Source organism: Danio rerio, chromosome 16 (genome assembly GCF_052040795.2).
Source record: "Danio rerio strain M-AB ecotype USA chromosome 16, GRCz13ab, whole genome shotgun sequence".
Taxonomy (NCBI): Eukaryota; Metazoa; Chordata; class Actinopteri; order Cypriniformes; family Danionidae; genus Danio; species Danio rerio.
This window is the reverse complement of record NC_141036.1, coordinates 8,857,197-8,883,849: the sequence shown is the minus strand read 5'-3', so window position 1 is coordinate 8,883,849 and position 26,653 is coordinate 8,857,197. Positions and strand designations below refer to the sequence as shown.

The window sequence follows — 26,653 nt, the reverse complement described above, 5'->3', positions numbered from 1 at the left end:
GATGCAATCATTGAAAGCATTGAAACTTTTAAATGTATTATTATTGGTGTAAAGTCTAAAGCAATGTCTAAACGGCTATCTGGCTATGGATTATCATTCTGATTCTGATTTGTAAGGATTTTCTTGAACTCCGTTGTCAGTAGGAGTCCTCACTGCGGGACGTTACATAAGTACAGTTATGTTATAAGCCATTACTTAGTGCTATTAATTTCTTAGGAATTTTTAATTAAAAATCTCTTATGGCTCCTGTTGCAAGTATGCACCTGATGCCAGATTGGTTTGGAAATACACCAAAGATCGACTACTGCGGGACACCGCTATGATTTGTCACCTGGGAAGATCTCCTTGTGCGGTTTGCCACAAAGTAAGGTTGTTTGTTTTATTGTGCACTTTGGTGTGTTGGTGAGATATTTGCATGGCTGTGTATGTAATTAAGATGTTAACAATATCAGACTTAGTGGTGTGGCTTGGATTTCAGTCTAATTTTGCAGAAGTGACACTGTTTACTCATGACACATGGTGACATGTGCCACTAATCGATAGTGAGTGTGTGCGCGCATGCACGTGAACTCTCTCTGTGGTTGCAGCTGGCGTATATATGAGCTCTGCTGGGAAAGGGTTGGGAAAGAGAGCTGAGTCACAGTGAATCCAGGAACAGAACAGGCCTCTCTTGAACTTGACTACCAAACCTGAACACATACACGCACATTCACTCCTAGAGTTCATCCAGAGGTTCCTCTGTTAAAACCCTTCCTTTTCTCGGTTTTCTCTGTTTGAATATCTTGAAAAGGGCACATGCATTTATTGTAGTATCAGATTATTGTGTGAGGGATTTTAGAGTTTAGAAAATGAGAGATAAATCAGTGAGCAGAAAGAGACAGATAGAGAGCAGTATGAAGAATGGGATGGTGTTGGGACACATATTTGCACAAGTGGTTTCTCCAGAACAAAGTGAGTTATGTTGGGTTTGTTATGTTTGGCTTTTATCCATGACCCACATTCCATTTGATTTTATTCACCATCTCATTTTTCATTTACAAGACATAGAGAAAATTCTGTTTAGGTTTAAAAGAGCAGCTAAATTATTTTAGCTTTGTGTTGTTAAGATATTAGGATATTCTAAATGATTCTGATTGGATTATTCATGCATCCAGAAAGTATTCATAGCTTCACCTTTTCCACATTTTTTTATTTTACAGCCTTATTTCAAAATGGATTAAATTCATTTATTTCCTCAAAATTCTACACACAATACCCCTTAATGACAATGTAAAAAGAGTTTTTGAAATTGTTGTAAATTCATAAAAAAAAAAAAAAAACCTGAAAGATCGCATGTACATAATTATTCACAGCCTTGCTCAATACTTTGTTGATGCACGCTTTGGCTGCACTTACAGCCTCACGTCTTTTTGAGTATGATGTCACAAGCTTGGCACACCTGTCTTTGGGAATTTTTGCCCATTCCTCTTTGCAGTATCTCTTAAGCTCCGTCAGGTTGGATGGGAAGTGACAATGTACAGCCATTTTCAGATCTCTCCAGAGATGTTTAATAGGATTGATTCAATTGTCATTATGGGGTATTGTGTGAAAAATTTTGATGAACTAGATGAATTTTATAAATTTTGGAATGAGGCTGTAACATAAATGTGGAAAAAGTGAGGCACTATGAATACTTTCCGGATGCACTGTATGGCTTTTTTTCCTTATAATTTTTATTGTGAACCAGGAAAAAATAAACGTGAAAAACTTAAAGCACCGGCGAGGCAGTGGCACAGTAGTTAGTGCTGTCGCCTCACAGCAAGAAGGTTGCTGGGTTGCTGGCTCAGTTGGCGTTTCTGTGTGGAGTTTGCATGTTCTCCCTGCCTTCGCGTGGGTTTCCTCTGGGTGCTCAGGTTTCCCCCCACAGTCGTGGTACAGGTGAATTGGGTAGGCTAAAATTGTCCGTAGTGTATGAGTGTGTGTGTGAATCTGTGTGTGGATGTTTCCCAGAGATGGGTTGTGGCTGGAAGGGCATCTGCTGCGTAAAAAACTTGCTGGACAAGTTGGCGGTTCATTCTGCTGTGGTGACCCCGGATTAATAAAGGGACTAAGCCGAAAAGAAAATGAATGAATGAACTTAAAGCACATTTCTCCTCAACAAGCATTGACATAGAATTCATGTCCAGTTTATGCTCTGAATTAAAACATTTTGGTTAAATTATCAATTATTTTTGGCACATACAGTATGTGACACTGGACCACAAGAAAACAGACTTATGTTGCATAGAGATTTGAAAATAGCCAAAAATACATTGTAAGGGTCAAAATAAGTGATTCTTTGAAGAAATCTATCAAATTTGATGTTAAAATACTTTTCCATGCAGATATATTGTACATTTTCTACTATAACTATATCAACATTTCTTATTAGCAATGTGCATTGCTAAGCACTTAATTGAGAAAACTTTAAAAGCTTACTTTAAAAGTTTTCTAAGTATTTATTTTTTTTAAACCCTCAGATTTCAGATCTTCAAATAAGCCAAAACAGTCCATCCTAACAAACCATACATCAATGCAAAGTTCATTTATTCTGCGTTCAGATGACATTCACACTACCTGACAAAAAGTCTTGTCATCGATCCCAGATGTAAGAGCAACAAATAATAATTTGACTTCTAGTTGATCATTTGGAAAAGTGGCAGAAGGTGGATTTTTCCGATGAATCATCTGTTGAACTGCATCCCAATCATCACAAATACAAAGACAAAGAAGACAAACCCAAAGAATCTTGATGAACTCTGGAAGTCCTGCAAGAACGCTTTCTTTGCCATTCCAGATGACTTCATTAAGTTATTTGAGTCATTGCAGAGATGTATGGATGTGTAACCAACAGGGATGCGGATCCACATGCAGGTTCATTGGCGAGGTCAGGCCAGCAATGGTCAACACAGGGGCAAACAGATGTATGCAAGCAATCCAGAATCGTAGTCAATAGGCAGGCAGACGGTCAGAGGCAGGCAGCAAACAGGATTAAACAAATAAAATGGCAAGGATCAAAAACATGGTAAAGCAAGACAAAGGAAACGTGTTGTAATGTCACTAGAACAGATAACAAGACTCAGGAACAACCGTGTGTTAGTGTGCTGTATTTATAGTGCAGTAATCAGTGCAAAAGCAGCTTCAGCTGTGAGTGTCTAATCAATGGTGACTTGGAGCAGGTGAATGTGTGTTGTATGACTGGGATCTGTAGTCCATTAACCGGCAGATTTGTAGTTCATGTGAATGTGAGTGTTTACCAGCGATCTCTAGTTGTTAGATCGCTGGTGATCATGACAGGATGCAGTCTTTCAAGCTCATGAGAGTTATACTCGATATTAAGTATTTTTTTCTGCTGCACCATGACTTTATATTTTATACTGTACATTATTTCTGTTACGTGACAAGACTTTTGTCTAAGCAAAGTCAGACCTTACTGTCCTCTAATAACTAAAAAACAATTCCTAACTATCCCATTGGCACCCCAATTAGATATTCTCCCCTGTCTTTACTTCCAAAATTGATCTCAGGTGGATAAATCAGTTTAATGTGAGCATGCCTGTAGAGGTTTGCAGTCTTGCATGTGTCTATTAACAGAAAGTGCATGATAGTGCATAATATGTTTCTTTTGACTTGATGAAGCATGTTACATAATTGACCCATGAACAGTAGTGACCCATGAACTCTGCATTATTGCATCAGTGACAGTAACATTTATTTTCCTGTTTCAGCTTGGCTGCATTCAGCTCACGAGTCTGTGTTAGAAAGGAGAGTACAGCAGGAAGTGGAAACAGTGTCTGTGGCCAGCAGCGAGAGTTTTGCAGACCATGGATATGCCGCATCAGAGGACATGGCAGAGGAGTCCGGTCCGGTCTCTCCCTCTGAAAGAATGCAATCTGTGTCACCCATGGACATCATGTCTCTAAACAGTGACTCAACTCTGCCTGTGAAGCAGTCTAAAGAGTCTTCAAGCGATAGCGATGAGGGATGTGCAACTTGGGGCTCTAGACAGAGGTATGCACATGTACATGCTTATTCTAGCCAGCCAAAACAGAAGCTTCTGGCCACACTGCTCTGCATATTGGCATTTCTATATACTTATACAGTTGAAGTCAGAATTATTAGCCCCCCTGAATTATTAGACCCTCTGTTTATTTTTCCCCCCAATTTCTGTTTAACGGAGAGCAGATTTTCTCAACACAATTCTAAACTTAATAGTTTTAGTAACTCATTTCTAACAACTTATGTATTTTCTCTTTGCCATGATGACAGTAAATAATATTTGACTAGATATTTTTCAAGACACTTCTATACTGCTTAATGTGACATTTAAAGGCTTAACCAGGGTAATTAGGTTAACTAGGCAGGTTAGAGTAATTAGGTAAGTTATTATATAACGATGGTTTGTTCTGTTGACTATTGAAAAACAAAAACTTAAATGGGTTAATAATTTTGACCCTAAAATGGTTTATAATAAATTAAATAACTGTTTTTATTCTTGCCGAAATAAAACAAATGAGACTTTCTCCAGAAGAAAAAATGGTAACACTTTTAGAATAACTATCCATTATAACTAGTTAATAGATCAATAATGAACTGTTAGTTAATGAGTTATAAATTACTTGTTAAATAAAAGTTAATGGTTTGTTAAATATTTATAACTGTGCCTCATAGATAACTAACAGATAACTTACAATCTGTTAGTTAACAAGATGTAAATGACTTGTTAACTGTATTTTAATGATTTATTACTATACCTAATGAATTAGTAACAGATCATGAACAAGCTGTTAGTAAATTACTTACTAAAGACTTGATAAGTAACAGTTAATCAACACTTAACTAATATATTAACTCAAACTTTACAGATCAGTTTTTCATAGTTTGTTAACCATCTAATACCAGTGAAACTTTGTGGAACAGCAAATGGATGGAACAAGTTCAAGCTACAGAAATTTGATGTGATATTTAAAGTATACCATTTTTGTACCTTAACCTTGTTCCACTCATAAGCTTCTGTGTGCTTTATTTTACCAAAGAAACTCCACAGATGAAATGTTGAACATTGTGTTTTAAGGATAGAAACACAGAGTCATCACATGACAGAACATCAGTATACAACAGAAAACAAACTCATGAGGTTGTGGCACTTTTTGTGTTAAACATAAAAACTAAATAAATACTTTTTTTATTAGAAAAGTTCTACAAAGTTTCACTGGTGTTATTAGATGGTAAAAAAACTATGAACAACTGATCTGTAAAGTTTGAGGTGTTAGTTATTGGCTTGTGTGTTATTGGGACGTTATTGCAACTATTCCTCATTTACTAACAGTTAATAAATGAAGAATAGCTGCAACTTTAGAAAAACGTCCCAATATCATGTATAAATTATTAACTGATACTTAACAAGTCTTTAGTAAGTAATTTACTAACTGCTTGTTCATGATCTATTACTAATTTATACTAACTTGTTTACTAACGGCTTGTAAGTTATTTATTGGCTATCTATAAGGTGCAGTTATAAATAATTAACAAACTATTAACTTTTATTTAACAAGTAATTTATAACTCATTAACTAACAGTTTATTAATGGACTATTAACTAGTTATAACGGATAGTTATTCTAAAGTGTTAGCGAAAAAATATTATCAGACATACGGTGAAAATTTCCTTGATCTGTTAAACATCATTTGGGAAATATTTAAAAAAGGAAAAAAAAATCATAGGGGGCTAATAATACTGACTTTAACTGTATATATGTGTGTGTGTGTGTGTGTGTAATATTTAATAGGATTGAGTTTAGAGTTGTGTAAAGGTATGTATAGGAAGGGCTTTATTGTCCCAGTAAGGTGGCATCCATATGACAAATATTCACATTTACACGGTGTGGTAATGCTGCATAATGTTTCATAATGTGTAGCCTGAATTCTGAGGTGTAAATACCTTTTCATTAAGTGTGAATAGCATCTAACTTGGCTTACTGAAGGGAAAATAGTTCTGTTTTGACATGCAGTGTAAATAGATCTTATCACTATTTGCGCTTACTGCAAAACGCTGCCCTTTTCTGTACTGTAACTGATTAAAAAACGTTATTTCACATCTTGATCAAGATAAAATATCTAGATGACTGACTTGTAAGACTAGTCTAAGCAGTTTATGCAACTGGCCAGACACCAGAAAGCAAATTTGCAGTCAACAGCAGATGCATTTATTAAAAACACTTCTTGTGGGGTGTTTATAAATATCCTAAATCTATAAAACTATGCCTGAATAGATATTTGGCTATTTATGATTAATTGATATGAACTGGTTAACATGAACCATTAGCCTGTGTGATGTCTGCAAATAAAAAGATGAAAACGAGTGTGCTACAAAAGTGAACATTGAGATTTAACCCCATGTGCACTGTTTAAATTTACTACCATTTTGTTATGTTCAGGATGAAAACATCCACTAAATTAAGTGAAGTTTAATTATTAAACTAATTTTGAGAGGAGTAGGTGCTCATGATTGACCCAGCTGGCCCACATTAGCTAATCATGATCCTCCAATCAAAGGATCTCAAGTCACTATATAAATCCTTATTTCCTTTCTACAACTATCTTCGTCTGGAAGAAACCCCTCTCCTCCTCTTCTTCCACCTTTATCCAGAATGGGTGGCACGGTGGCCTAGTGACTAGCACTGTTGCCTGACAGCAAGAATACCAATGGCGGCAGGTCGTCGCTGGGCCATCGGGTATTTCAAGAGGTCACACTTAGCTGATGATTGATTATAAAGCTTGTTTGGCATGCTGTCCCGGGAGAGAGCCCTGAGCTCATGAGATCTTCGAGTCCGGGGCTCCCTCCAGTTTGCAAGGCAAGAGGGGAGTTTGAGCTCAGGTAGATTTTGAGAACTCCCCTGCTGTAGTAGCTAATGAACAGATAGTGATTGCTCTTAAGAGATAACTACTTACTTGGGGCATGTCTATGGTGCCGATTTGGATTAGTCAACTAACATAAGTTGCATGTTTTTGGATGGTGGGAGAAAACCGGGGAACTCGGGGGAAACCCATGTGAGCACGGGGAGAACGTGTAAAGGTCGGCTTGCTTGATTAGGACTAGAATCAGTGACGTTCTTTTTGTGAGGCAACAGTGCTAACCACTGGGCCACCGTGCTACCCAGGAAAGTAGGAGTAGGAGTAGACGGAGGGATTCTTCTCATTGAAGATGGCTGTTATATGGAACTTAGGATATTTATAGTGGCTTAGGAAACATCTGATTGGTGAATCATAAATTGGATAATGCAGGATCAGCCACAAGCAATCATAAGCACGGGATCCTCTCTAAATTAGTTTATAAATAAACTGCGCATCTGTGCAGAGTTCATGTTCTCCCCGTGTCCGCTTGGGTTTCCCCCGCGTTTCCTGGTTTCCTACCACCGTCCAAATATGCTCTATATAATAGACAAAATAAGCCTAAATCTTTTTTTTCTAAATGTCTAACTCTCAGGAAGTTCACCTTAGCCTCACCAGCGGGGGAGTTATGAGATCAACCTGAGCTCAATTTTCACTCGCCCTGCGAAAGGTAGTGAGCCCTGGGCCCGAGGATCCCTTGAGCTCAGGGCTCTCTCTCCGGGGACCACATTTGTATAAATCATGAGCTAAGTGTATATTCTTGAAAACGCTGTGAAAATGCATCAGATGAATTTTTTTTTTCAAACTTTTTTGCATTAATCAACCTCAGTCTTGATCAAAACTACAAAAATTACAGGATTGTAACTCTTTAATTGCCAAATTCTCAAATAATGTCACTGATTTGGTGAAAAAACACACACACAAAAAAAAAAAAGTAATTGTGGACTGGAACTTTGTACCTTGATTTGATTTTGATTTGATTTATTTATTTTTGAACAGAAATATTCATAAAAATTCTGTAACAAAAAAATATATTTTAACATGGTTAAATAATGGAGCGGGATGAAGCACAAGCGTATTATTTTTTCCCACCCCATTACCACACACATTATTCGTCTATTAATTAAACTTATTTCTTTGTTTACTTCTCTCTTCTTTTTACATGAGACATTTAAGCTTTGCATGAGACATATTTCATTCTTTTTGGCATCTTTGACATATTATATGTTTGATTCAATTTATACATTTACATTTTATAACATACACCCAAAAAATACATAGTATTACAAACTGCTGTTAATTGAAATTTCATCATACCTTTCTTATTTTATTATTTTTCAATCACCTCTATTGGTCACATTCCTTTAATAATTCATATTTATACAACTTTTTAAATTGATTATTATCCTGAAATTATTTGAGAATCTGTTTTAGACTGTTCCATAATTTCACAGTCTTCATCATTTGTTCACTGTTTTCATAATTTTGCAGTAAGGCGCAAGACATTTTTCCACAACATGTTGCTATCTTCAGACCAACTCAACCTTAATTTTCCCGTTTTCCGACACATGTTTAAATATCAAATCTATTTGCGTGTTAGTTGTGCGCCTCACTTACACATTGCTTAATACACACAGGATGTAGAGCAATGCACAAATAATTTTACAAATTAAAAAGAATTAAAGGATGAAAATTTTGCATAAATATAAACACCACTGCCGTCACGCCTACTTCATCTCGGGGGGCTTTTTTTGGTTTATTCATGACAATTTGCTTTTGTATAATGTTATTATTATTAGCAGTATTATTTATTATATTCATATTTATATTTGTTTTATTAAAAACAAGCTTAGATTTTTCCACCTGTTTTGGACTATATGGGGCATAGGACGTGTATTTGGATAACTCCACACTTCGTTATTATTGTTCATTTATTCGTTTGCTGGAAATTAGAACTGAATTTATAAATAGTTTTAAAACAAATCTTTGCGCTTAACAAACAAAATTAATTATGTAGGCTGATGTATGTCTGTGCGTACAACATGTTTCCTTATCCACGAATGAGAGAAAGTAAAAGTAAAGGCCTTTTTCTTTATCCTCGTGCTGCAGATGCTCTGTTTAACTGTTTTCTTGCTTGTGAAGCATTCAGCTTTTCCACTTACAAAGTCCATCATGTAAACAGCAAATGCACCATGGCGCGATTCAACTGACTCTTAAAGGGAATGAGGGATGACAATCTGGTTTATTCTTTAAACACTCCCAGAACTCATTAAGAGAATAATTTCATCCCTGTTAGTACATGCACCACAGCGCAGAGCATATTTTTTCGTCCTTAAAATAGCAAAAGTGGATTCGGATACGCTCTTAATGATTTTGCGCCCTACGCTTTAGACTTTGCACCTAGATTGTTAAAATAGAACCCTATGTGTTGTGATAATTTTTTTTTACTCTGTCCTATGCTGCCTGTCTTGACCAGGACTAACTGGTAGAAGAGACAATGTATCTCAATGGGACATTCCTGGTAAAATAATAAAAATAATAAAAAAATTCAGAAACTATCTTTTTTCAGAAACTAAATTTTTTTTTAAACATCGAAAAGGTTAATGGTGTCAAATGATGATCAACAGTCTAAATTACCAATTTTATCTTTTCCCAACAAGAAAAACCACCAGCAATTAAAAATACATTATTATATGGTGTCATGGTTTTGTAATCAAAAAATGTGGTTGCAATGGAAGTGAACGAGACAAAAACAGCCACCAACAGTACATAAGGAAGAATAAAAAAAAAAAAGATCTAAACCAACGCATCAAAGGCAATGCTGTTACACATGTCCAAGATTTTGATAAAAGGTAAAAAAAAAAATCCAGTCAACAATTACTTTATCATATTGAAAATAGATCATTTTGTGTTTTTTTTTTTTCAACAAATCAGTGACATCTTTTATGAATTTGGAAATTAAAGAGTTAAAATCTAAGTAATTTAGTATATTTGATGAGCAATGAAGTTTATTAACAAATTTATGCAAAAAAAAGAGAAAAAAATCAGATTCATTTTTACAGCAATTTAATTTAGTAAATGTTTTCATCCCGAACATAACAAAAGGCTAGTAAATTTGCCCAGAGTGTAATTTTGAAGTTTCAAAATAATAAGATTTGTCACCAAAAACATTTCTTCTACTGTAGCTGAAACACAGAAAAAGTTATAGCCAAATTTAGACTTAAAATCACTGCAGAGTGGATTAGGACATCCCCAACAGTTCATAAGGGTGAAATCCATGCTGGTTATGGCTGGTAGAGCAAGGACTAATGGAATAGAATAAAACAGCGCTCTGAAATATTATAATCCACATACTTGAGGTGGAATCATTATCATTCTATCAGAGTTTCACATATTTTACAATTAAAAAGTAAAACAAGTAATTTTATACAGTATTCACCACACCTTTACCACAAAATCTATCCACATAACTCCATAAAACCAGTCTGTTTATAAGACCTCTGTTTCTTTACTGGACAGGAATCAAAAGCTTTTCCAGGCAGAGTGGAGACGGATCAGACAATTTATCTCTCTCGTTCACTCTGTTTACCACCATCAATTCATTCCCACCGTTCAGCCAGTCTCACATTCATCCATTTTCAGCCAGCCGATGTTTCTCTAGGGCCGAGTGAGGAGCCTGGCTTTTTAAAACTTAGCTTTATAGAGCTGAAAGTGCTGACTGATATCCAGATGTATGTGTGCAGAGTCTCTGCCAAAGCCTGCAGCCTCACCTCCAGCTCATTTCTCCAGTTCTGTCTCCAATCTACGACTCCATACTGTCTTTTCTTGCTTTTTTTTTTTTTTCCAGGAAAGAGCTATTAGATTTTCCACCCAGTCATCTTTTAAAGCAGCCTCTTCTAAGGGTGTTGAAACACTTTTTTTAGGCTTGTGTTCTTGTCTTTACACCTCACCCAATTGTTTTGCACTGCCTGGTGAATGTATTTAAATAATAGCGGTGTATTTTGCCAAGTGCAAACTAAGAGAGCTTAGGGTTGGTTTCAGAATAAAATGTAATGTAATGTAATGTAATGTAATGTAATGTGTATTTATATAGCGCTTTTATTGTGTATGGCCATACACCCAAAGCGCTTTACAATCATGAGGGCTGGTCTCTCCACACCACCACCAGTGTGCAGCATCCACTTGGATGATGCGACGGCAGCCACAGGACAACGGCGCCAGTGCGCTCACCACACACCAGCTATTAGTGGAGTGGAGAGACAGTGATAGAGCCAATTCGGTGGAAGGGGATGATTGGGAGGCCATGATCGTAAGGGCCGATAGAGGGACTTTGGCCAGGACACCGGGGTTACACCCCTGCTCTTTCACGAGAAGTGCCATGGGATTTTTAATGACCACAGAGAGTCAGGACCTCGGTTTAACGTCTCATCCGAAAGACGGCGCTCACTGACAGTGTAGTGTCCCCTTCACTTTTACTGGGGCATTAGGACTCACACAGACCACAGGTTGAGCGCCCCCTGCTGGCCTCACTAACACCACTTTCAACAGCAACCTAGTGTTCCCTAGCGGTCTCCCATCCAGGTACTAACCAGGCTCAGCCCTGCTTAGCTTCAGTGAGTAACCGGTCTTGGGCTGCATGGGTGACAAAAGATAGAGTAGTTATATTATTAACAACAATATAAACGCAACACATTTGTGTTTGTTCCCATTTTTCTTGAGCTAAACTCAAAGATCTGAAACTTTTTTTAATGGACACAAAAGGCCTATTTCTCACAAACTCACTAACACAGAGTTGAACCTTTTTCTTATGGGACTAGCTTTTCAAAGAGGTTTTGCAATTATTTTCATACAACTTTCAGTGTCAGTCATTTCATGTATAAATTCGGACAGGACTAACATTTTGTGTCTATTACGGAGGTAGAAGGGTCTGTGTGTGTTGCACAAAACCCACATGTTCAGGATATATAAAAGTAGACTTTAGGAATATAATTGAAAAACTGCAAATAAACACAATTTATAAAATTTGCTCAAATGTATTTTGAAAAGTAGATTTACATTTATATATAAAGAAAAACACCCTGACTTGTTTAAAGTTTAAATTTAAATTCATTTTTAATTTCCATTGCCTTCGCCATCTATTGGCATATGTTTTATTCAGCGAATGCCCTTCCAGCCGCAACAGAGTATTGGGAACACCCACACACTCTCGCATACACACACACACACTCATACACTAAGACCAATTTGGTTTATTTAATTCACCTATAGCTGTTGGGGAAACCCAGGACGAAACCCAGGCCAACACGTGGAGAACATGCAAACTCCAAAAAGAAATGCCAACTGGCCCAGCCAAGACTTGAACCAGCGACTTTCTTGCTGTGAGGTGACAGTGCAAACCACTGAGCCACCTGCTTAATTAAAAAAAAAAATGAAATTATATACAGTTGAAGTCAGAATTATTAGCCCCCAATTGATTTTTTTTTTCTTTTTAAAATATTTCCCAAATAATGTTTAACAGACAGGAAATTTTCACAGTATGTCCGATAATATTTTTTCTTCTGGAGAAAGTCTTTATTTTTATTATTATTATTTTTTTGGCTAGAATAAAAGCAGTTCTCTAATTTTTAAACACCATTTTAAGGACAAATTAGTAGCCCCTTTAAGCTATATATTTTTTGAAAGTCTACAGAACAAACCATCATTTTACAATAACTTGCTTAATTACTGTAACCTGCCTAGTTAACCTAATTAACCTAGTTAAGCCTTATAATGTCACTTTAAGCTGTATAGAAGTGTCTTGAAAAATATCCAGTAAAATATTACTTACTGTCATCATGGCAAAGATAAAATAAATTATTAGAGATGTTATTAGAGATGAATTATTAAAACTTATGTTAAGAAATGTGTTGAAATGTTCTCTCTGTTAAAGAGAAATTGGGGAAATAAAATAAACGGGGGCTAATAATTAAGGGGGGCTAATAAATCTATCATCAATTGTATATATTTGTAAATAAATATATATATAAACTTAATATACATTTAACTACAGTTTATTGTAGAACCTCTTAAAATAAGCCCATTGGAATAAATATGTTTTAACTTATAGAATGTTCACGTTATGTAGTTAACTGCATTAATGAAACAGCCTGAAACTGATATTACTGTAATTAGTCTTAACAATTTTTTGTGATTTAGCACTTCTTGCTGGTTTGAATATTTTTATTTTTTTTCATAACATGGTAGCAAACACATCTACATCAATTATTGGTGCGCAGAAAGCAAAAGCCTGAATACACGTGCACTAGAGATTGTATGGTGGTTCACCAAAATATACAAGAAAAAACTTTTTCGGAATTCGCAGACACTCGCATCGAACGGGATTAGATTTCTTATAGGACTGCCGCGTTTGCTGAAAAACAGTAGGTATTTTGCTCTGGAATTTTTATAGTGATCATCTGAGAAAAAAAAACTGGATTAAAATTATTGTGATACAAAAAAAATAATTCTCTGATGTCCCCAGTACAAACAGTTTTGTCCAAATAGGGCTTTCGGTTAAGAGAAATAAGCCTTTTGTGTAAATAAGAAACGTTTTAGCTCTTTGAGTTCAGCTCATGAAAAATGGAAAAGTTTTTATTTGACTCTTTTTTTCCAGTTGATAATATGCATTTACAAGTCTTGTTTGTGGAACTGTAAGGCTAAACAAATGTAATAACTTGACAAAACACTTAATTTACTATTAATCTGATTTTTCAGCAGTGGACATATTCAGGATGGACAAAAGTCAATTAAGAGACAAAATGGATATGAAGAAGATCCAGAGATCACAGCTCAGATCCACCTCACCCTGGCCGACTTAGATGCAAATCTGGCAGGTAAATAACCCATTGTTAAGTTAATTATAACATTTCAATCACTCAACTGTGCTTCCCAGTTAATACTTTATAAGGGTTATGTCGAGTTCACACTGTGCTATCTTCAAAGTTGTCAGATGACAATTGTTTTCACACTGCATGACTCTCTGGGGTAGCATTGGATCAGTTTCTGCTTTGTTTCTGTTTAATATTATCGTAAAGTTTATTTACTCTGAGACTGCGCTCTATAAGTCCTCCCTGAACTGCCCTGTATCTTGCTCTCTCATTGGCTGTAGGTAATCGCTGATGTGTTTTCGGCCAGAACTCAATTCACACAGCTTGATTTTGATCACAGACAGCTCCAGAAATTAAGCATGCCACATATTTTACAGGCATCGTTGAAACCTCAGTTATTCTCTCAGATCATGTCTTGTATGATAGTTCAGACTGCGTGATGTTTGCTCTCATGAACAAGCTCAGATTTGTCTCTGATTTTACACATTTGTTGCTGATTTCACAAAATTTGTCAGCGATTAAAAATCAGGGCTAAAATTGTGCTGTGGAAAAGCTACATAATTTTACTAAGCATAAAACATATGCTACATGAATGTTTGCAGAGATTTAGAAAACACACTTAGGTAACACACAATGTGCAATGCAATCTGGTTGGTGGAAACAGCATATTAAAGCAATGGGTCAAATATGGACAGAACTGTGGAAAGTTTATTAATCCTCATGTTTGTAAGTGTAATGGAGGACAGCTAGCGAAGTGTTATGCAGATAAACCTCACTCTGGCCATGGTCTTTAAGCCTCCTTGTTAGAGCAACCGAATCTTATGCAGAGAGAGGGTTGGGTGCAGTAAGACTGGTGGGTTACATTTGGGTGCTCGTCCGGGATGTGAGTGAGGTTTAGGAGGGTAAGTGTAACGGAACCCAGCTAGCAAAGTTCTATGCAGGTAAACCTCACTCATCTGACCTTTAAAGTTGCTCTAGCGACAGACCCCAGAGGCCATGGTCTTTAGCCTTCTTGTTAGAGCAACCGACACCCATACAAAGAGTTGCAGGTTCGATCCCAGCCCAGACAGGTTTGGGTGCAGTAAGATCAGTGGGTTACACTTGGGGGCTCGTCCGGTATGTGAGTGAGGTTTAGGGGGGGTAAGTGTAACGGAAGCCAGCTAGCAAAGTTCTATGCAGGTAAATCTCACTCCACTGACCTCTAAAGTTGCTCTAGCAACAGACCCTAAAGGCCATGGTCTCTAAGCCTCCTTGTTAGAGCAATCGACTACTATACAAAGAATAGCTGATTCGATCCTTGCTCATGTGGGCTTGGGTGCAGTAAGACCGGTGGGTTACACTTGGGGGCTCGTCCGGGATATGAGTGAGGTTTAGCGTAGGTGAGTGTAATGGAAGCCAGCTAGCAAAGTACTATGCAGATAAACCTCACTTCTCTGACCTCGAAAGTTGCTCTAGCAAAGACCCTAGAGCCCATAGTCTTTAGCCTCCTTGGTAGAGCAATCGACTTCCATACAAAGAATTGCTGGGTCAATCCCAGCTCAGACTGGGTTTGGTGCAGTAAGACCGGTGGGTTACACAAGGGGGCTCGTCCGGGATGTGAGTGAGGTTGAGGGTGGTGAGTGTATCTGGAGGCCACCTAGTAAAGTGCCATGGAGGTAAACCTCACTCCTCTGACCTCTAACGGTGCTCTAGCGAGAGGCCATGCTTTTAACCTTCTTGTTAGAGCAAACGACTTTTATACAAAGAATTGGCGGTTCGATCCCAGCTCAGACTGGGTTGGGTGCAGTAAAACCGGTGGGTTACACTTGTTGGCTCATCATGGATAGGAGTGAGGTTTAGGAAGATGAGTGTAACGGGGGCCAGCTAGCAAAGTGCTATGCAGGTAAACCTCATTCCTCTTAGAGGTGCTCTTGAGACAGATGCTAATGTGTGTAATATATATATATATATATATATATATATATATATATATATATATATATATATATATATATATATATATATATATATATGTATGTATGTATGTAAAATAGAATATTGCTTAAATGCCTGAACAACATTCCACCACTGTTTGGTAGAGCAACTGTATTAGTGAGAGCTGATCCTCTTCTTATACATGCAAAGGCTTTTTTTCTGATGCTAAACAACCCTATCTGACATATTTAGCTTACTTGCATGTAGTCTCTATATGTTGCATTGCCTAATGCACAAATGTGGATTGAAATAACACCACCGCTGTAGCGAAAAGAGGGGTGTGATGAACCCAGACACTAAACCCAACAGTCTAAAAAGATTTATCATATGATATTTACTGATATTTATTATGGATTTGAAAGACGGGGATTATAATCAATTGCACTCTTTTCTGCTGTTGTCATTAACCTGGCAACTGGCAACGAGAACGTCTCGGGGGATAATGTTTTATTTTGCTCTAGCTAGTTCAGCTGCTATTGTAGCTGTCCATATTACTCACTGCAACTTGAATCTTAAAGTGACTAGCATTGCCCTCCGTGAAGCTAAATGTACTTATGCATTTCATTACCCTTTCGAAATCTTCCAGTTTTTTGTTTTAAACTAGTTATTCATCCTGTAAATTGTGAAGAAATACTTTAGTAAAGTACATACTAGCAATTTTGTTGTCACACTGTGCATGTGCACTCCTTAAAGAACAAAAGATGACTAATTTTGTCTGTAACTATGTTTCTCTTGTATATTAGACATGAATCACTCAGATGGAGCGCCTGTATTTGTGGATGATGAAATACCTGTGTCCATTGTTGACATTGACATTCCAGTAACAGCCATTGATGAAGTTCTTGATGAAGACCAGTTCAGCACAAGCGAGTGTGAGTCAGCATTGTTGTGCAGTACTCAAAGCATCACTAGCCAACCGTGCACACCGTGTGGAGTTATCCAAAACAAAAACAACAATGCCTGTCTAACAGAGGAGAAACACAGAAGCCCATTCCCAGACATAGAGAAGCAGTTACAAACGGCTACACTCACTGTTATTGACAAACCCACCAACCAGTCTCCGACCAGCAAAAAGCCTTCACAAGATGCTAAGATCACGGATAATATGGAACAGAAGACCACATTCAACTCTGAGGCTAAGAGTAAATCTGAAACCGTTGAACTAACGAGTCAGAAAGACACTGTATTACAGAAGTCCCAAAGTTTTGTGCGTCCTGATGTGCAAAGCGTTCAAAAGGAAAGGACGTCTAGTACCAGAGTCCTGCCAACTCAGGGTAAGATTACCCTAAGCTCTTTCTCTCGCTTTGGAATGAAAACCTTCACAGTCATCCCTCCGAAACCAGCTGTGTCCCAGACCAAGCCCGCAGGCTCTCTAGTCACAGGTGCCATTAAGATTGATGAACAGGGCAACATGGTTACACAGAGACAGATTTCCTCTGGCCCAGAGAAAAATAACACTCCCAGTGTGGATACTACTAGAGCAGACAAAACCCCACTGGTCAAAGCCAAAGCCTTCTGGAGCACTACAGAGAAGCAAGAGAAATCAACTACAGCCAAAACAGAACCCATCGTAAACAATGGAGATACCGATGTGTTCAAGGCCTCGGCTGTGACTGGAAGCTTTAAACTTTCACCTCCCGAGGAAACACACAAAGAGGTCATTATAGTGGAAAGGAAGCCCATATCTGGGGTGGCAAGTAAGCCTTCTTTCTCAGAGAATCATGCAGAAAAGCGTGACCTCTCGTTTCTTATACCTTCCAGAAGAACCTCCAGCCAATATGTAGCTTCTGTCATTGCTAAAAACAATAAAAACAGTAGCATTCCTAAAACTAAGATCGATACCACGCCGGCACCGTTGTCTATCAGTGGTGTTCAAAACCCTGTCAATCAACTGTTAAATAATGAGGTTAAACCTACAAGCATTCATAAACCTGCTGTCACAGTCAAACCCACTGAAAATCCAGTGCCTTCTTTTAGACCTAAATGCCTACAAAGTTATGTTGCAGAAAAGCCGACAAGTTCTGAGAGGATAAGCACTCTGCATGGGGGCGACAGAACCAAATCTCTGGATTCACAACCCTTAAGTATCAAAATCCAGCCTTTCCCACATGTGTCTGCTCACATTAAATCCTTCTCTGAAGAAGCCACATCAATCAATAACTTCCCAGACACCTCCTCTGCCCGACAGACGCCAACAGATACCACACACCCACCACTTGCAAAAAAGCCAGAGTTACACAAATCTGAGATTCCATCTGAACCAAACCAGGGCAATGTGTTTGGGCCGGTTAAGAAGTTCAAGCCGGTTATTTTTAAGCCTGTCCAACAGGAAACTTCTATCCATAGCTCGCTGATGGAGGCCATTCAATCTGGAGAGGGCATTGAACGCCTCAGAAAGGTAAATTTGAGCTTAAATTTATCTGACTTTTATAATAGATTTTCAAAACTTTGGGGAATGGTAAAAGTATTTGATGCCTTGCTGTTCATATTGCCCAGGTGTCCGACTTGCCTACCAGCTGTACAGTTAAGAAGCCATCGTACAATGATCCAGAGAATGAGCGTTCAGCACTTCTTTCAGCAATAAGAGCTTCAAGCACCTCAGCTAAACTTAAGAAGGTAAATTTGTAATGTAGCATGTAATGCCTAATGCTGTGTTCACACCAGACGCGGAACGCGTGTCAAGCGCGAGTGATTTACATGTTAAGTCCAAGCAAACGCGCGAATAGACATCCTGCGGCACAATACGTGCGAATGGTGCAGCGCAAATTGAGCATTTTGCGCGATTGACGTGCTTAACGCATGTTTCGCACGAATCGCTCGAGTTCGAAAATCTGAACTTCAGCACACATTCGCGCCGCGTGAACCAGTCAGGAGCTTGCTCTTGTGGGGGCGTGATTGTGGCGTATCGCCTGTTGTCCCAGAGGAAATCCTCGAGCCGACACCGACAAGAAGTTCATCAAACTGGGCTGGGCTCAGTCAGAAGCACCGCTGAAAGCATCCGTCATCCAGTTTCAGTTTCTGGAGGAGTTTATGAGCTTAAAGAGTTGAATGCACCTCTGAAAGGATGTAGTGGACTCAAGACACGGCCCTAAACAGATCGATGCTGTTTATCAGCCTTTATAAAGCACATAAACACTATTATTTTCTTCATAAAACCCATGTTAGCCATTTAATGCGAATCCGCGTTTGTTCTGAATTGAATTTGACGCGCGAATAAAGCGGATTTGACGTGTGAATGAAGCAGGGTTTGACGAGCGAATGAAGCGAGTAACCTTAAATGTTCACGCGGCTATTTACGCGTGATTTATCCTGGTGTGTATATATCTGGTGTGAACATAGCATAAGGCATGTTCACAATTATCACACAGTCATATCAGGAACACTTTTGGAAAAAATAGATCACTTGTCATAATGATGCACAAATGATCCACCAACACATAGTTTCTTCTCTATCTTCATAGAACCCAATGCAGAATTTCAGGATTCGTTCACCTTAAACTCCAGATTTTACAATGATTTTCTATAGCGATACCTGCATTTTTATCTGTGAAATTTCACTGAGCAACACAAACTTCACTTTTACTCCACAATAACATTGAATCTATGAATGCATTTTGAAATAGTTTTCCATTTGCAGCAAGCTGTTTATGCTGCCTTGGTGCTTCAGGTTTCTAATTGCCTGCTGCACCCTGTGTATATGACAAGGTGCTCTGTGCGCTTGCAGTTGAAAAAAAGTAAACAGTAGTCTGACGATATGATATCCTTATAAAATAAAATATCACAGTTTCAAGGTATTGTGATGACTGCTTTGAGATATATTCTTTTTAAATGTCTGTGTAAAAAACAAAAACGTTTTACCCATTGAACAGAATATATTTTAATTTGGGAGACATTTAAAATAATTTAGAGCAGTAAAACAGCCTTCTGCTGTCTTCAATAGTTAAAAAAAAAAGATTTCTTTACAGATTTCTTTAAAATTTAAAACGACTTCTTTGGATGTCTTCAGCTGGAGATACTGTTGAAACTAAACAAAAAAAAGTGAATAAAAAAATTACATATACTATAGGAACGGTATAACAGAAAATTTTGGCGGTTTTAAAACCTTGAAAATGGTTATCGACCTATGCCTAGTAAACTCTGTGCAAATAAATGCCCAATGTCATGCACTCCAGCACCAAGACCACTGATACATTGGTTGCTTAGCAACATAAAAAGCACAGGTGCGCCTCGCATTTTCAGAACTAAAAAGATGACTTAAAAATAGCTACATTTACTTTTGCACATGACATACATTGACATCAAATGTTAACTCATTGGTTACACTCATTTGACGTGCGCTTATTCATGATGACGGAACACATGAAAATCGATATATACACATGCACACTACAGAGCCATTCAAACAGCATCCAATTATAGGACTAGGCTATTTTTCATGTCTGATCACATGAAAACTGTTAAAAAGATTTGCATATAAACACAGTTGGTGAAAGTAAACTGAAAAAATTGAATATGCGATTGTGTACTAGTTTTAAAGTGACTGCTGGCTAATAGACTTGACTAAATTGACGCAATAACTCGAATAATTGTTCGCTCTGAAGATTTCCCAAATCTGTATTAATCTCTGAACACTATTTAAGCCATACTGAATGTGAGTGACCAAACAGTTGCTGGCTGGCACACAAATGTTTAACAGCAGAATGGTTTAAGACAACATGAGCGTGAGTAAATGTTGACAGAATTAACATTTTTGGGTCAACGATCCCTTTTATGGAAACAAAACAGCTAAACATTTAGGCCAATTTTATATTAGTTCATTGCATTTTTAAATGCTAATCCTAAATATACGTACTGTACCTGAAAAATAAATGTTGACATTTATATATATATATATATATATATATATATATATATATATATATATATATATATATATATATATATATATATATATATATATATATATAATGTGTATTTGAATCTTTCTAATTAAAAAAAATTATTTTACTTAAATTTAATTTTACTTTTTATTTTATCTGTTAGTTTTTTTGTTTTTAAAATAAGAAAATTCATTGGGCTGTACTGCTTAGACAAAATTTTAAAACCAACATCACAAAGAATCGTAAATAAATTATGTATAGTGAGTAAATGATGTTAGAGCTTTTATTTTTTTGGTCAACGATCCCTTTTAAATTAATAACACAGCAAAACATTTAGGCCTATTTTATATTTGTTCATAATATTTTTCAAATGCTACTGCTGAATATACCTAACATACCTGAAAAATATTTTTTTTGTCATATCGCCCACCCTAATGTCATATCTTTGTGCTTTTAGACCAAATCAGTAGCATCAAAGGAGTTGGAGCAGCTCAGGAAGGTGGAAGAAGACAGAAATGTCCACACAGAAGTCATCTCACCTCGTCCCACATCTCCTGATTTTGTGCCACCTCTACCTCCTTCCTTTAGTCCTCCTCCCCCACCTCCTCCACCTTTAGCTCCAGCCAAACCTCCTGTAGTGCTGCCTCCAGGAGGAAACCCAGAGGCGGCCAGGGAGGCTCTTCTGGAGGCCATTCGCTCAGGCTCTGGGGCTCAACAGCTAAGGAAGGTGAGACTCTCATGGGCTGTTTACACCTGGTCACTTCATGCATTTTTTCAAACAGCTATTCAATTGGGAAAACGACAGGTATAAATGGTATAAACTCCCTCATGGAAACTCATTCGAGACAAAAAATAAATATGACCTTCAAACTACTTCAGAAGGTGGTCTAAGACATATTTCAGACAAAACTGGACAGGTTTTCACATACAGTCATTCATACCCTTGGCAAATTCTGACCTAAAGTTTTTGTTCATTGTAAAATAAAAGCTGAGAAATATTTTTCATCCTCTTTTACATCGTCTTTTTATCTTTGGGAAGAAGCCTGTGTCATTTCCATCCGGTCAAAAAACTTATGGTTGAATAAAAGTATCTTTAAGTCAGAACTTGGGGTTGATTATATGTAAATTTTGCTCCCAGAATGTAAAAAAAAAGTTTTTGACCTTATTCATGACGTACAAGCGGGCACAGCAATGGAATGTTGTGGCTTAAGACTTCTGGTCTTATTAATTTCCATACATTTCCAATGTTTTTTTCCATTTTTGTTTTTAAAAACGTAATTGTAAGAAGCTTTTCAGATCATGGTGATGTTTTAACTGACTGAAATTATGATTGAGGACTACATATTTTTGATACGTTAAGTCCAAACTTGGGTAGATTGTTACAAAATATCCAGTTTGTGTTCTGAACTTCCCATCACTACTGTGTATCTAACCTCATAAGCAGGCTTGCACACATATTTTACTTGAGGCAATCTTGTGGGCGGCGGTTTATTCCGCTGTGGCGACCCCGGATTAATAAAGGGACTAAGCCGACAAGAAAATGAATGAATGAATCTTGTGGGCTGTTGTATTTGTATTTGAATTTGAGGATAAGTAGATGGTAGTGTTCTTGTGTGAAAAAAAGTAGCCTACCTTTTGTTAAGTTTTTATTATACAATATTCTGAGGATTTTAAATCCTGCACCTAAGAAATATCCTAATTTACAAAAAACAGAAACTAATAAAAACTAAACAAAAACTAAGCAACTTCAAAATATAAAAACTAATATAAACTAGTAAATCTCCCCGTATAAGCTAATTAAAACTAACTGAATTTAGAAACAAAAAGTCAAAACCAAATAAAAAACTAAAACTAATGAAAAATCCCAAACTATTATAACCTTGTTTCACAATTCAGATAGCCATTCATTCGATCAGTGAAATGGCATGAAGTGACCTGATGTAAACATCCCCACACTGGTAGCAATAAACTACTCGGGTATCAACGAATTCTGGATTAGATTTGTCATAAAGCTAGCACAGCAGGCATTTATCCGGCTTTGGCATACAGCAGGTTTGACAGAGGTGGGGCCGTCTTTAAGGCGGCCCGCAAGACATGGGCCAGATGACAAATGTAGTATTTGTCCCAACTGTAAAAATGAATATGTGGGCCACGTAAGTTTTGGCCTATCTTGACCCACTTTTAAACTATATTCCAATTATTTTTACAGTAAAGAAATATTTTAATGCACAAAGTCATTACCATCTTCCTGTTTGCATCTTCTAATGCCTTCATTTTAATCCAGGCAACATTACCTGCATTACATACAATTTATTAACCAAATTATTATTTTACAAATTATACTATTATTAACCATTACAAACCATTACCATTATTAACTTGCCTAAAGTGCAATGCTTCATGGATTTATCAATTTCATTGCAGTCGTGACACACCAAATAACGACCAAACATGTTCCATAGCTGGCCCAGTTCAGGCCGAGTTATGGGTTATTAACTTGACTGAGACTAGGCCCAGATATTGTCCATGTTTGGCCCTCATATGGAAGTCAGACTTAGTCCAGTCATGTACTGTAATTCACTGCGACGTGGGCCAAGCAATAGCTGATTGAGTAGGCCAGAGCTGGGCCACAGAAATTTTGCTGTGTGAGTACATTTGACATTTTACCCATCTTCTAACTGTACATTCATCCTCTATAGCAAAATTTCTTTGGCCCTCACCATCAGTGTTTGTTTGGCCCACATGCCGCAGTGTATTACGGTACATGACTGAACCATGTCTGGCTTCCATACAAGAGGCAAACATAGACCATATCTGGGCCAAGTCTCAGCTAAGTTAATAACCCATAACTGGGCCTGAACTGGACCACATATGTTGGTGTGTCACGACTGCAATGTTTTTATAAACCCTTGAAGCATTTGGCTTGTATGGCTGTGCTTTTTCTTGAAGCGACCTGATTAATAGGATTTTTTCTGTACTCAACAATAATTTCAATTTATTTTAAAAGTGGGTCAAGATAGGCCAAACTTACGTGGCCCACATACACATTGTTAACATCTGGGCCAAATACTACCGTTACGGTTTAATTAAGTTGTCTAGGGAAAATAAACATAACACTTACAATATTAAATTATTACTGAGTAGATGGATGGAAAATACACCAGGACACAAAATTTACGATCAATTCGTTTATTCCTCTTATGAGGAGAAGAAAAATGAGGCCAACAAAAGAGAGGCTTACATGTGTGCGCTTTGTAAAATGTATATATAATAATAATAATAAAAAAAAAAAGAAATACAATCAAAAGTTTTAGGGGAAAAAGGAACTAGAGTGGCGCCAAAGCAAAGAACTAAACAAAACCAAAAGCCACCTAAACTAGAACACAAGATCCCCCTCTAAACTTATTAATAAAAATCTAAATGTGAAAAAGAAACCGAAATCTTCAGCGTTTGTGACGCCACACCTAAACTCCCTGAAATAATAAGCAAAAATACAAAATGCGGCGCTCACCCACTTACCTGGTGTTTCTGAATATTGGAGTTACCTACGGGCAAAATGTATGTCGCGCGACTTAGTAAACTATTCCCTTTTCCCCAAAAAGGAATGATAAACTCTTTAACCATGACCTAATTTACATCGATGTAATTATTCAGAAACACAGAACAATGCATACATTATGAACAGCAGCGAGCGAACACAAACCAACACACACACACACACACAGCACTCTGAAAAACAAGGCGTGCCGGCCGAATTTAAAGCCCGCGGAACGAAGTCCAATTGGTCCACGAGGAAACGCCCTAATGAGGAGTGACAGGCTCAGGATCCAATCAGCAGGTACCTAGCAGAGAAAAAGTAGCGGAACAAAAGGTGATAGGACGAGACAAAGAGCGAATGACAGACAAGGAGATGCGAAGGGAGCGAAGGGAGACAAGCAAAACAGAGAGGGAGAAGGCACAAAAATACAAACTCCCACGGACCGTAACAACTACATTTGATATCTGGGCCAAGTCTTGAGTGCCACCTGTAAGACAGTGCTACCTCAGCCAAACCTGGGCCATGTTTGGCCCACATGCTGTATGCCAGTGCCGGACGAATGCCTGCTGTGCCAGCTTTATGCCAAATCTGGGCCAGAATTCTTTCAACTGTTACAATGAAAACACAAAGAATGTCTCTTGAATAAATGACGCATATTTAACAACTTGATGCATTTATTTACACAGGTCCCTGTCACACAGACAAGAAGGCAAGTGAACGGGAGACTTGGCACCATTCAAGCAACATCACCCCTCTCTTACGGACACTAAACCTTCAACTGGGATCACCATTAGGGTTTTCACAAACTCATCGCCAAATCTGAGTGGTAGTATTAATGCTAACGCTGTTGCAACAGCCATCACAGCCTTCTTTATTTATAGTGATATGCTGCTTCACATCCGTGCCAATACTAATTAACTTAGATATCCAGGAGTTTATGTCCAGCTGCTGACAAGTAATGATTTTTTTTTTCATGCGTCTGCCTGACTTCTATACTTTATATCAGTATTATACCTGAATATATTATGCAGGTATTTTCTGTTGCATCAGAGTATAAAGTTGGTAGGCTGCATTTTTGTATCCACCTGCCAATTACAGCAGCTTACTATTTGTGTTTATTATTATTATTATTATTATTATTATTATTATTTTAAAAGAACACTAAGTGGTAAATTGGATGCTGAAGGATTATTTTTTAAATGTAAAAAAATATTTTAAGGGCATTTCTTTAATAAATCATCACCTCCAAGTCCGAGGCCATGGTGCTCCACCGGAAAAAACTGGTTTGGGGCAGGTTGGAGGAAAGTCCAAAGTTGAAGGAGTTCAAGTATCTTGGGGTTTTGTTCACGCGTGAGGGAAGGATGGAACATGAGATTGACAGGTGTATTGGTGCAGCGGCAGCACTAATGGGATCGATGTATCGGTCTGTTGTGGTAAAGAAGGAGCTGAGCCGAAAGCCAAAGCTCTCGATTTACAAGTCAATCTACGTTCCTACTCTCACCTATGGCCATGAGCTTTGGGTCATAACCGAAAGGACAAGATCTTGGATACAAGCGGCTGAAATGAGTTTGCTTCGCAGGTTGGCAGGGCGCAACCTTATAGACAGGGTGAAGAGCTCTGTCACCCAGGAGGAGCTCAAAGTAGAGCCGCTGCTCCTCCACATCGAGAGAAGTCAGCTGAGGTGGCTCGGGCATCTGTTTCAGATGCCTCCAGGATGCCTACCTAGGGAGGTGTTCCAGGCATGTCCCACCGGGAGAAGGCCTCAGGGAAGACCCAGGACACGCTGGAGGGACTATGTCTCTTTGCTGGCCTGGGAAGTGTCTGGGGAGAGCAAAGTCTGGAGTTCTCTCCTAAGACTGCTGCCCCTGCAACCTGGCCCCAGATAAGCGGACAAAAAAAATGACATAACATTTCTTTAAACGTTTTACTGTTATTTTAAAGAATATTTAGAGAATGATCTTTAGATTCGTCTATTTTTATTAGAAAAGTGGACGTTTGATAGACAACTCCTGACAATGTTGAGCTGTAGGTACACATGCTGTAATTTTGACCTTTACTAATGCACTTTTTGTAAAACTGAATAATTGGAAAACACAACGTTTGGAAATCCTTATACTTTATATGATCTAATCAAACCTTTTCACAAAGCTACTGAGCAACTGTGTTGTAGAGCGGTGCTTCAGCTTTAATTTATTGTGTTGGGGAAATCATAGAGTAAAAGTGTTTAATATATTTACCGAAGCTGTACATATTTTATGTCGTTATTTAGAATTATAGACTATATACGACATACCGGTATGGTTGTAATTTTATTGAATCTGAGACTTGGGTATGTACAAGTTGAACATTTTGTAAATTGACACTAGTATAGTACATTTCAAATTAATGAAAGATGTTTAAAGAATGTTTTGTAATGATTTTATTTTATTTTCTGATTGCAGCACAAACTGAATCAAACTTGTAAATCAATAAACTTTGTAATTTTA

General features: G+C 37.6%; 1 protein-coding gene and 1 long non-coding RNA gene across 20 annotated transcripts in view; one reads left to right on the top strand and one right to left on the bottom strand.

Moving 5' to 3' along the window:
• The window catches only part of cobl (cordon-bleu WH2 repeat protein), a 134,896-nt gene extending 108,243 nt beyond the window's left edge, over positions 1 to 26,653 (top strand). For 12 of the 19 annotated variants that reach the window (XM_087285683.1, XM_087285673.1, XM_087285678.1 and 9 more), the window contains 6 exons: positions 3,747 to 4,029; positions 13,663 to 13,781; positions 16,493 to 18,147; positions 18,246 to 18,365; positions 21,087 to 21,356; positions 24,854 to 26,653. In XM_087285683.1, coding sequence (XP_087141809.1) covers positions 3,747 to 4,029; positions 13,663 to 13,781; positions 16,493 to 18,147; positions 18,246 to 18,365; positions 21,087 to 21,356; positions 24,854 to 24,937 — 2,531 coding nt within the window. In that variant the 3' untranslated portion in view covers positions 24,938 to 26,653. 19 annotated transcript variants of the gene reach the window in all.
• LOC147840130 (uncharacterized) lies at positions 626 to 8,177 on the bottom strand. Its single transcript, XR_015511055.1, has 3 exons — positions 7,620 to 8,177; positions 5,470 to 6,807; positions 626 to 4,766 (listed from the first exon to the last, which is right to left on the bottom strand). It is a non-coding gene; the product is annotated as an uncharacterized LOC147840130 (long non-coding RNA).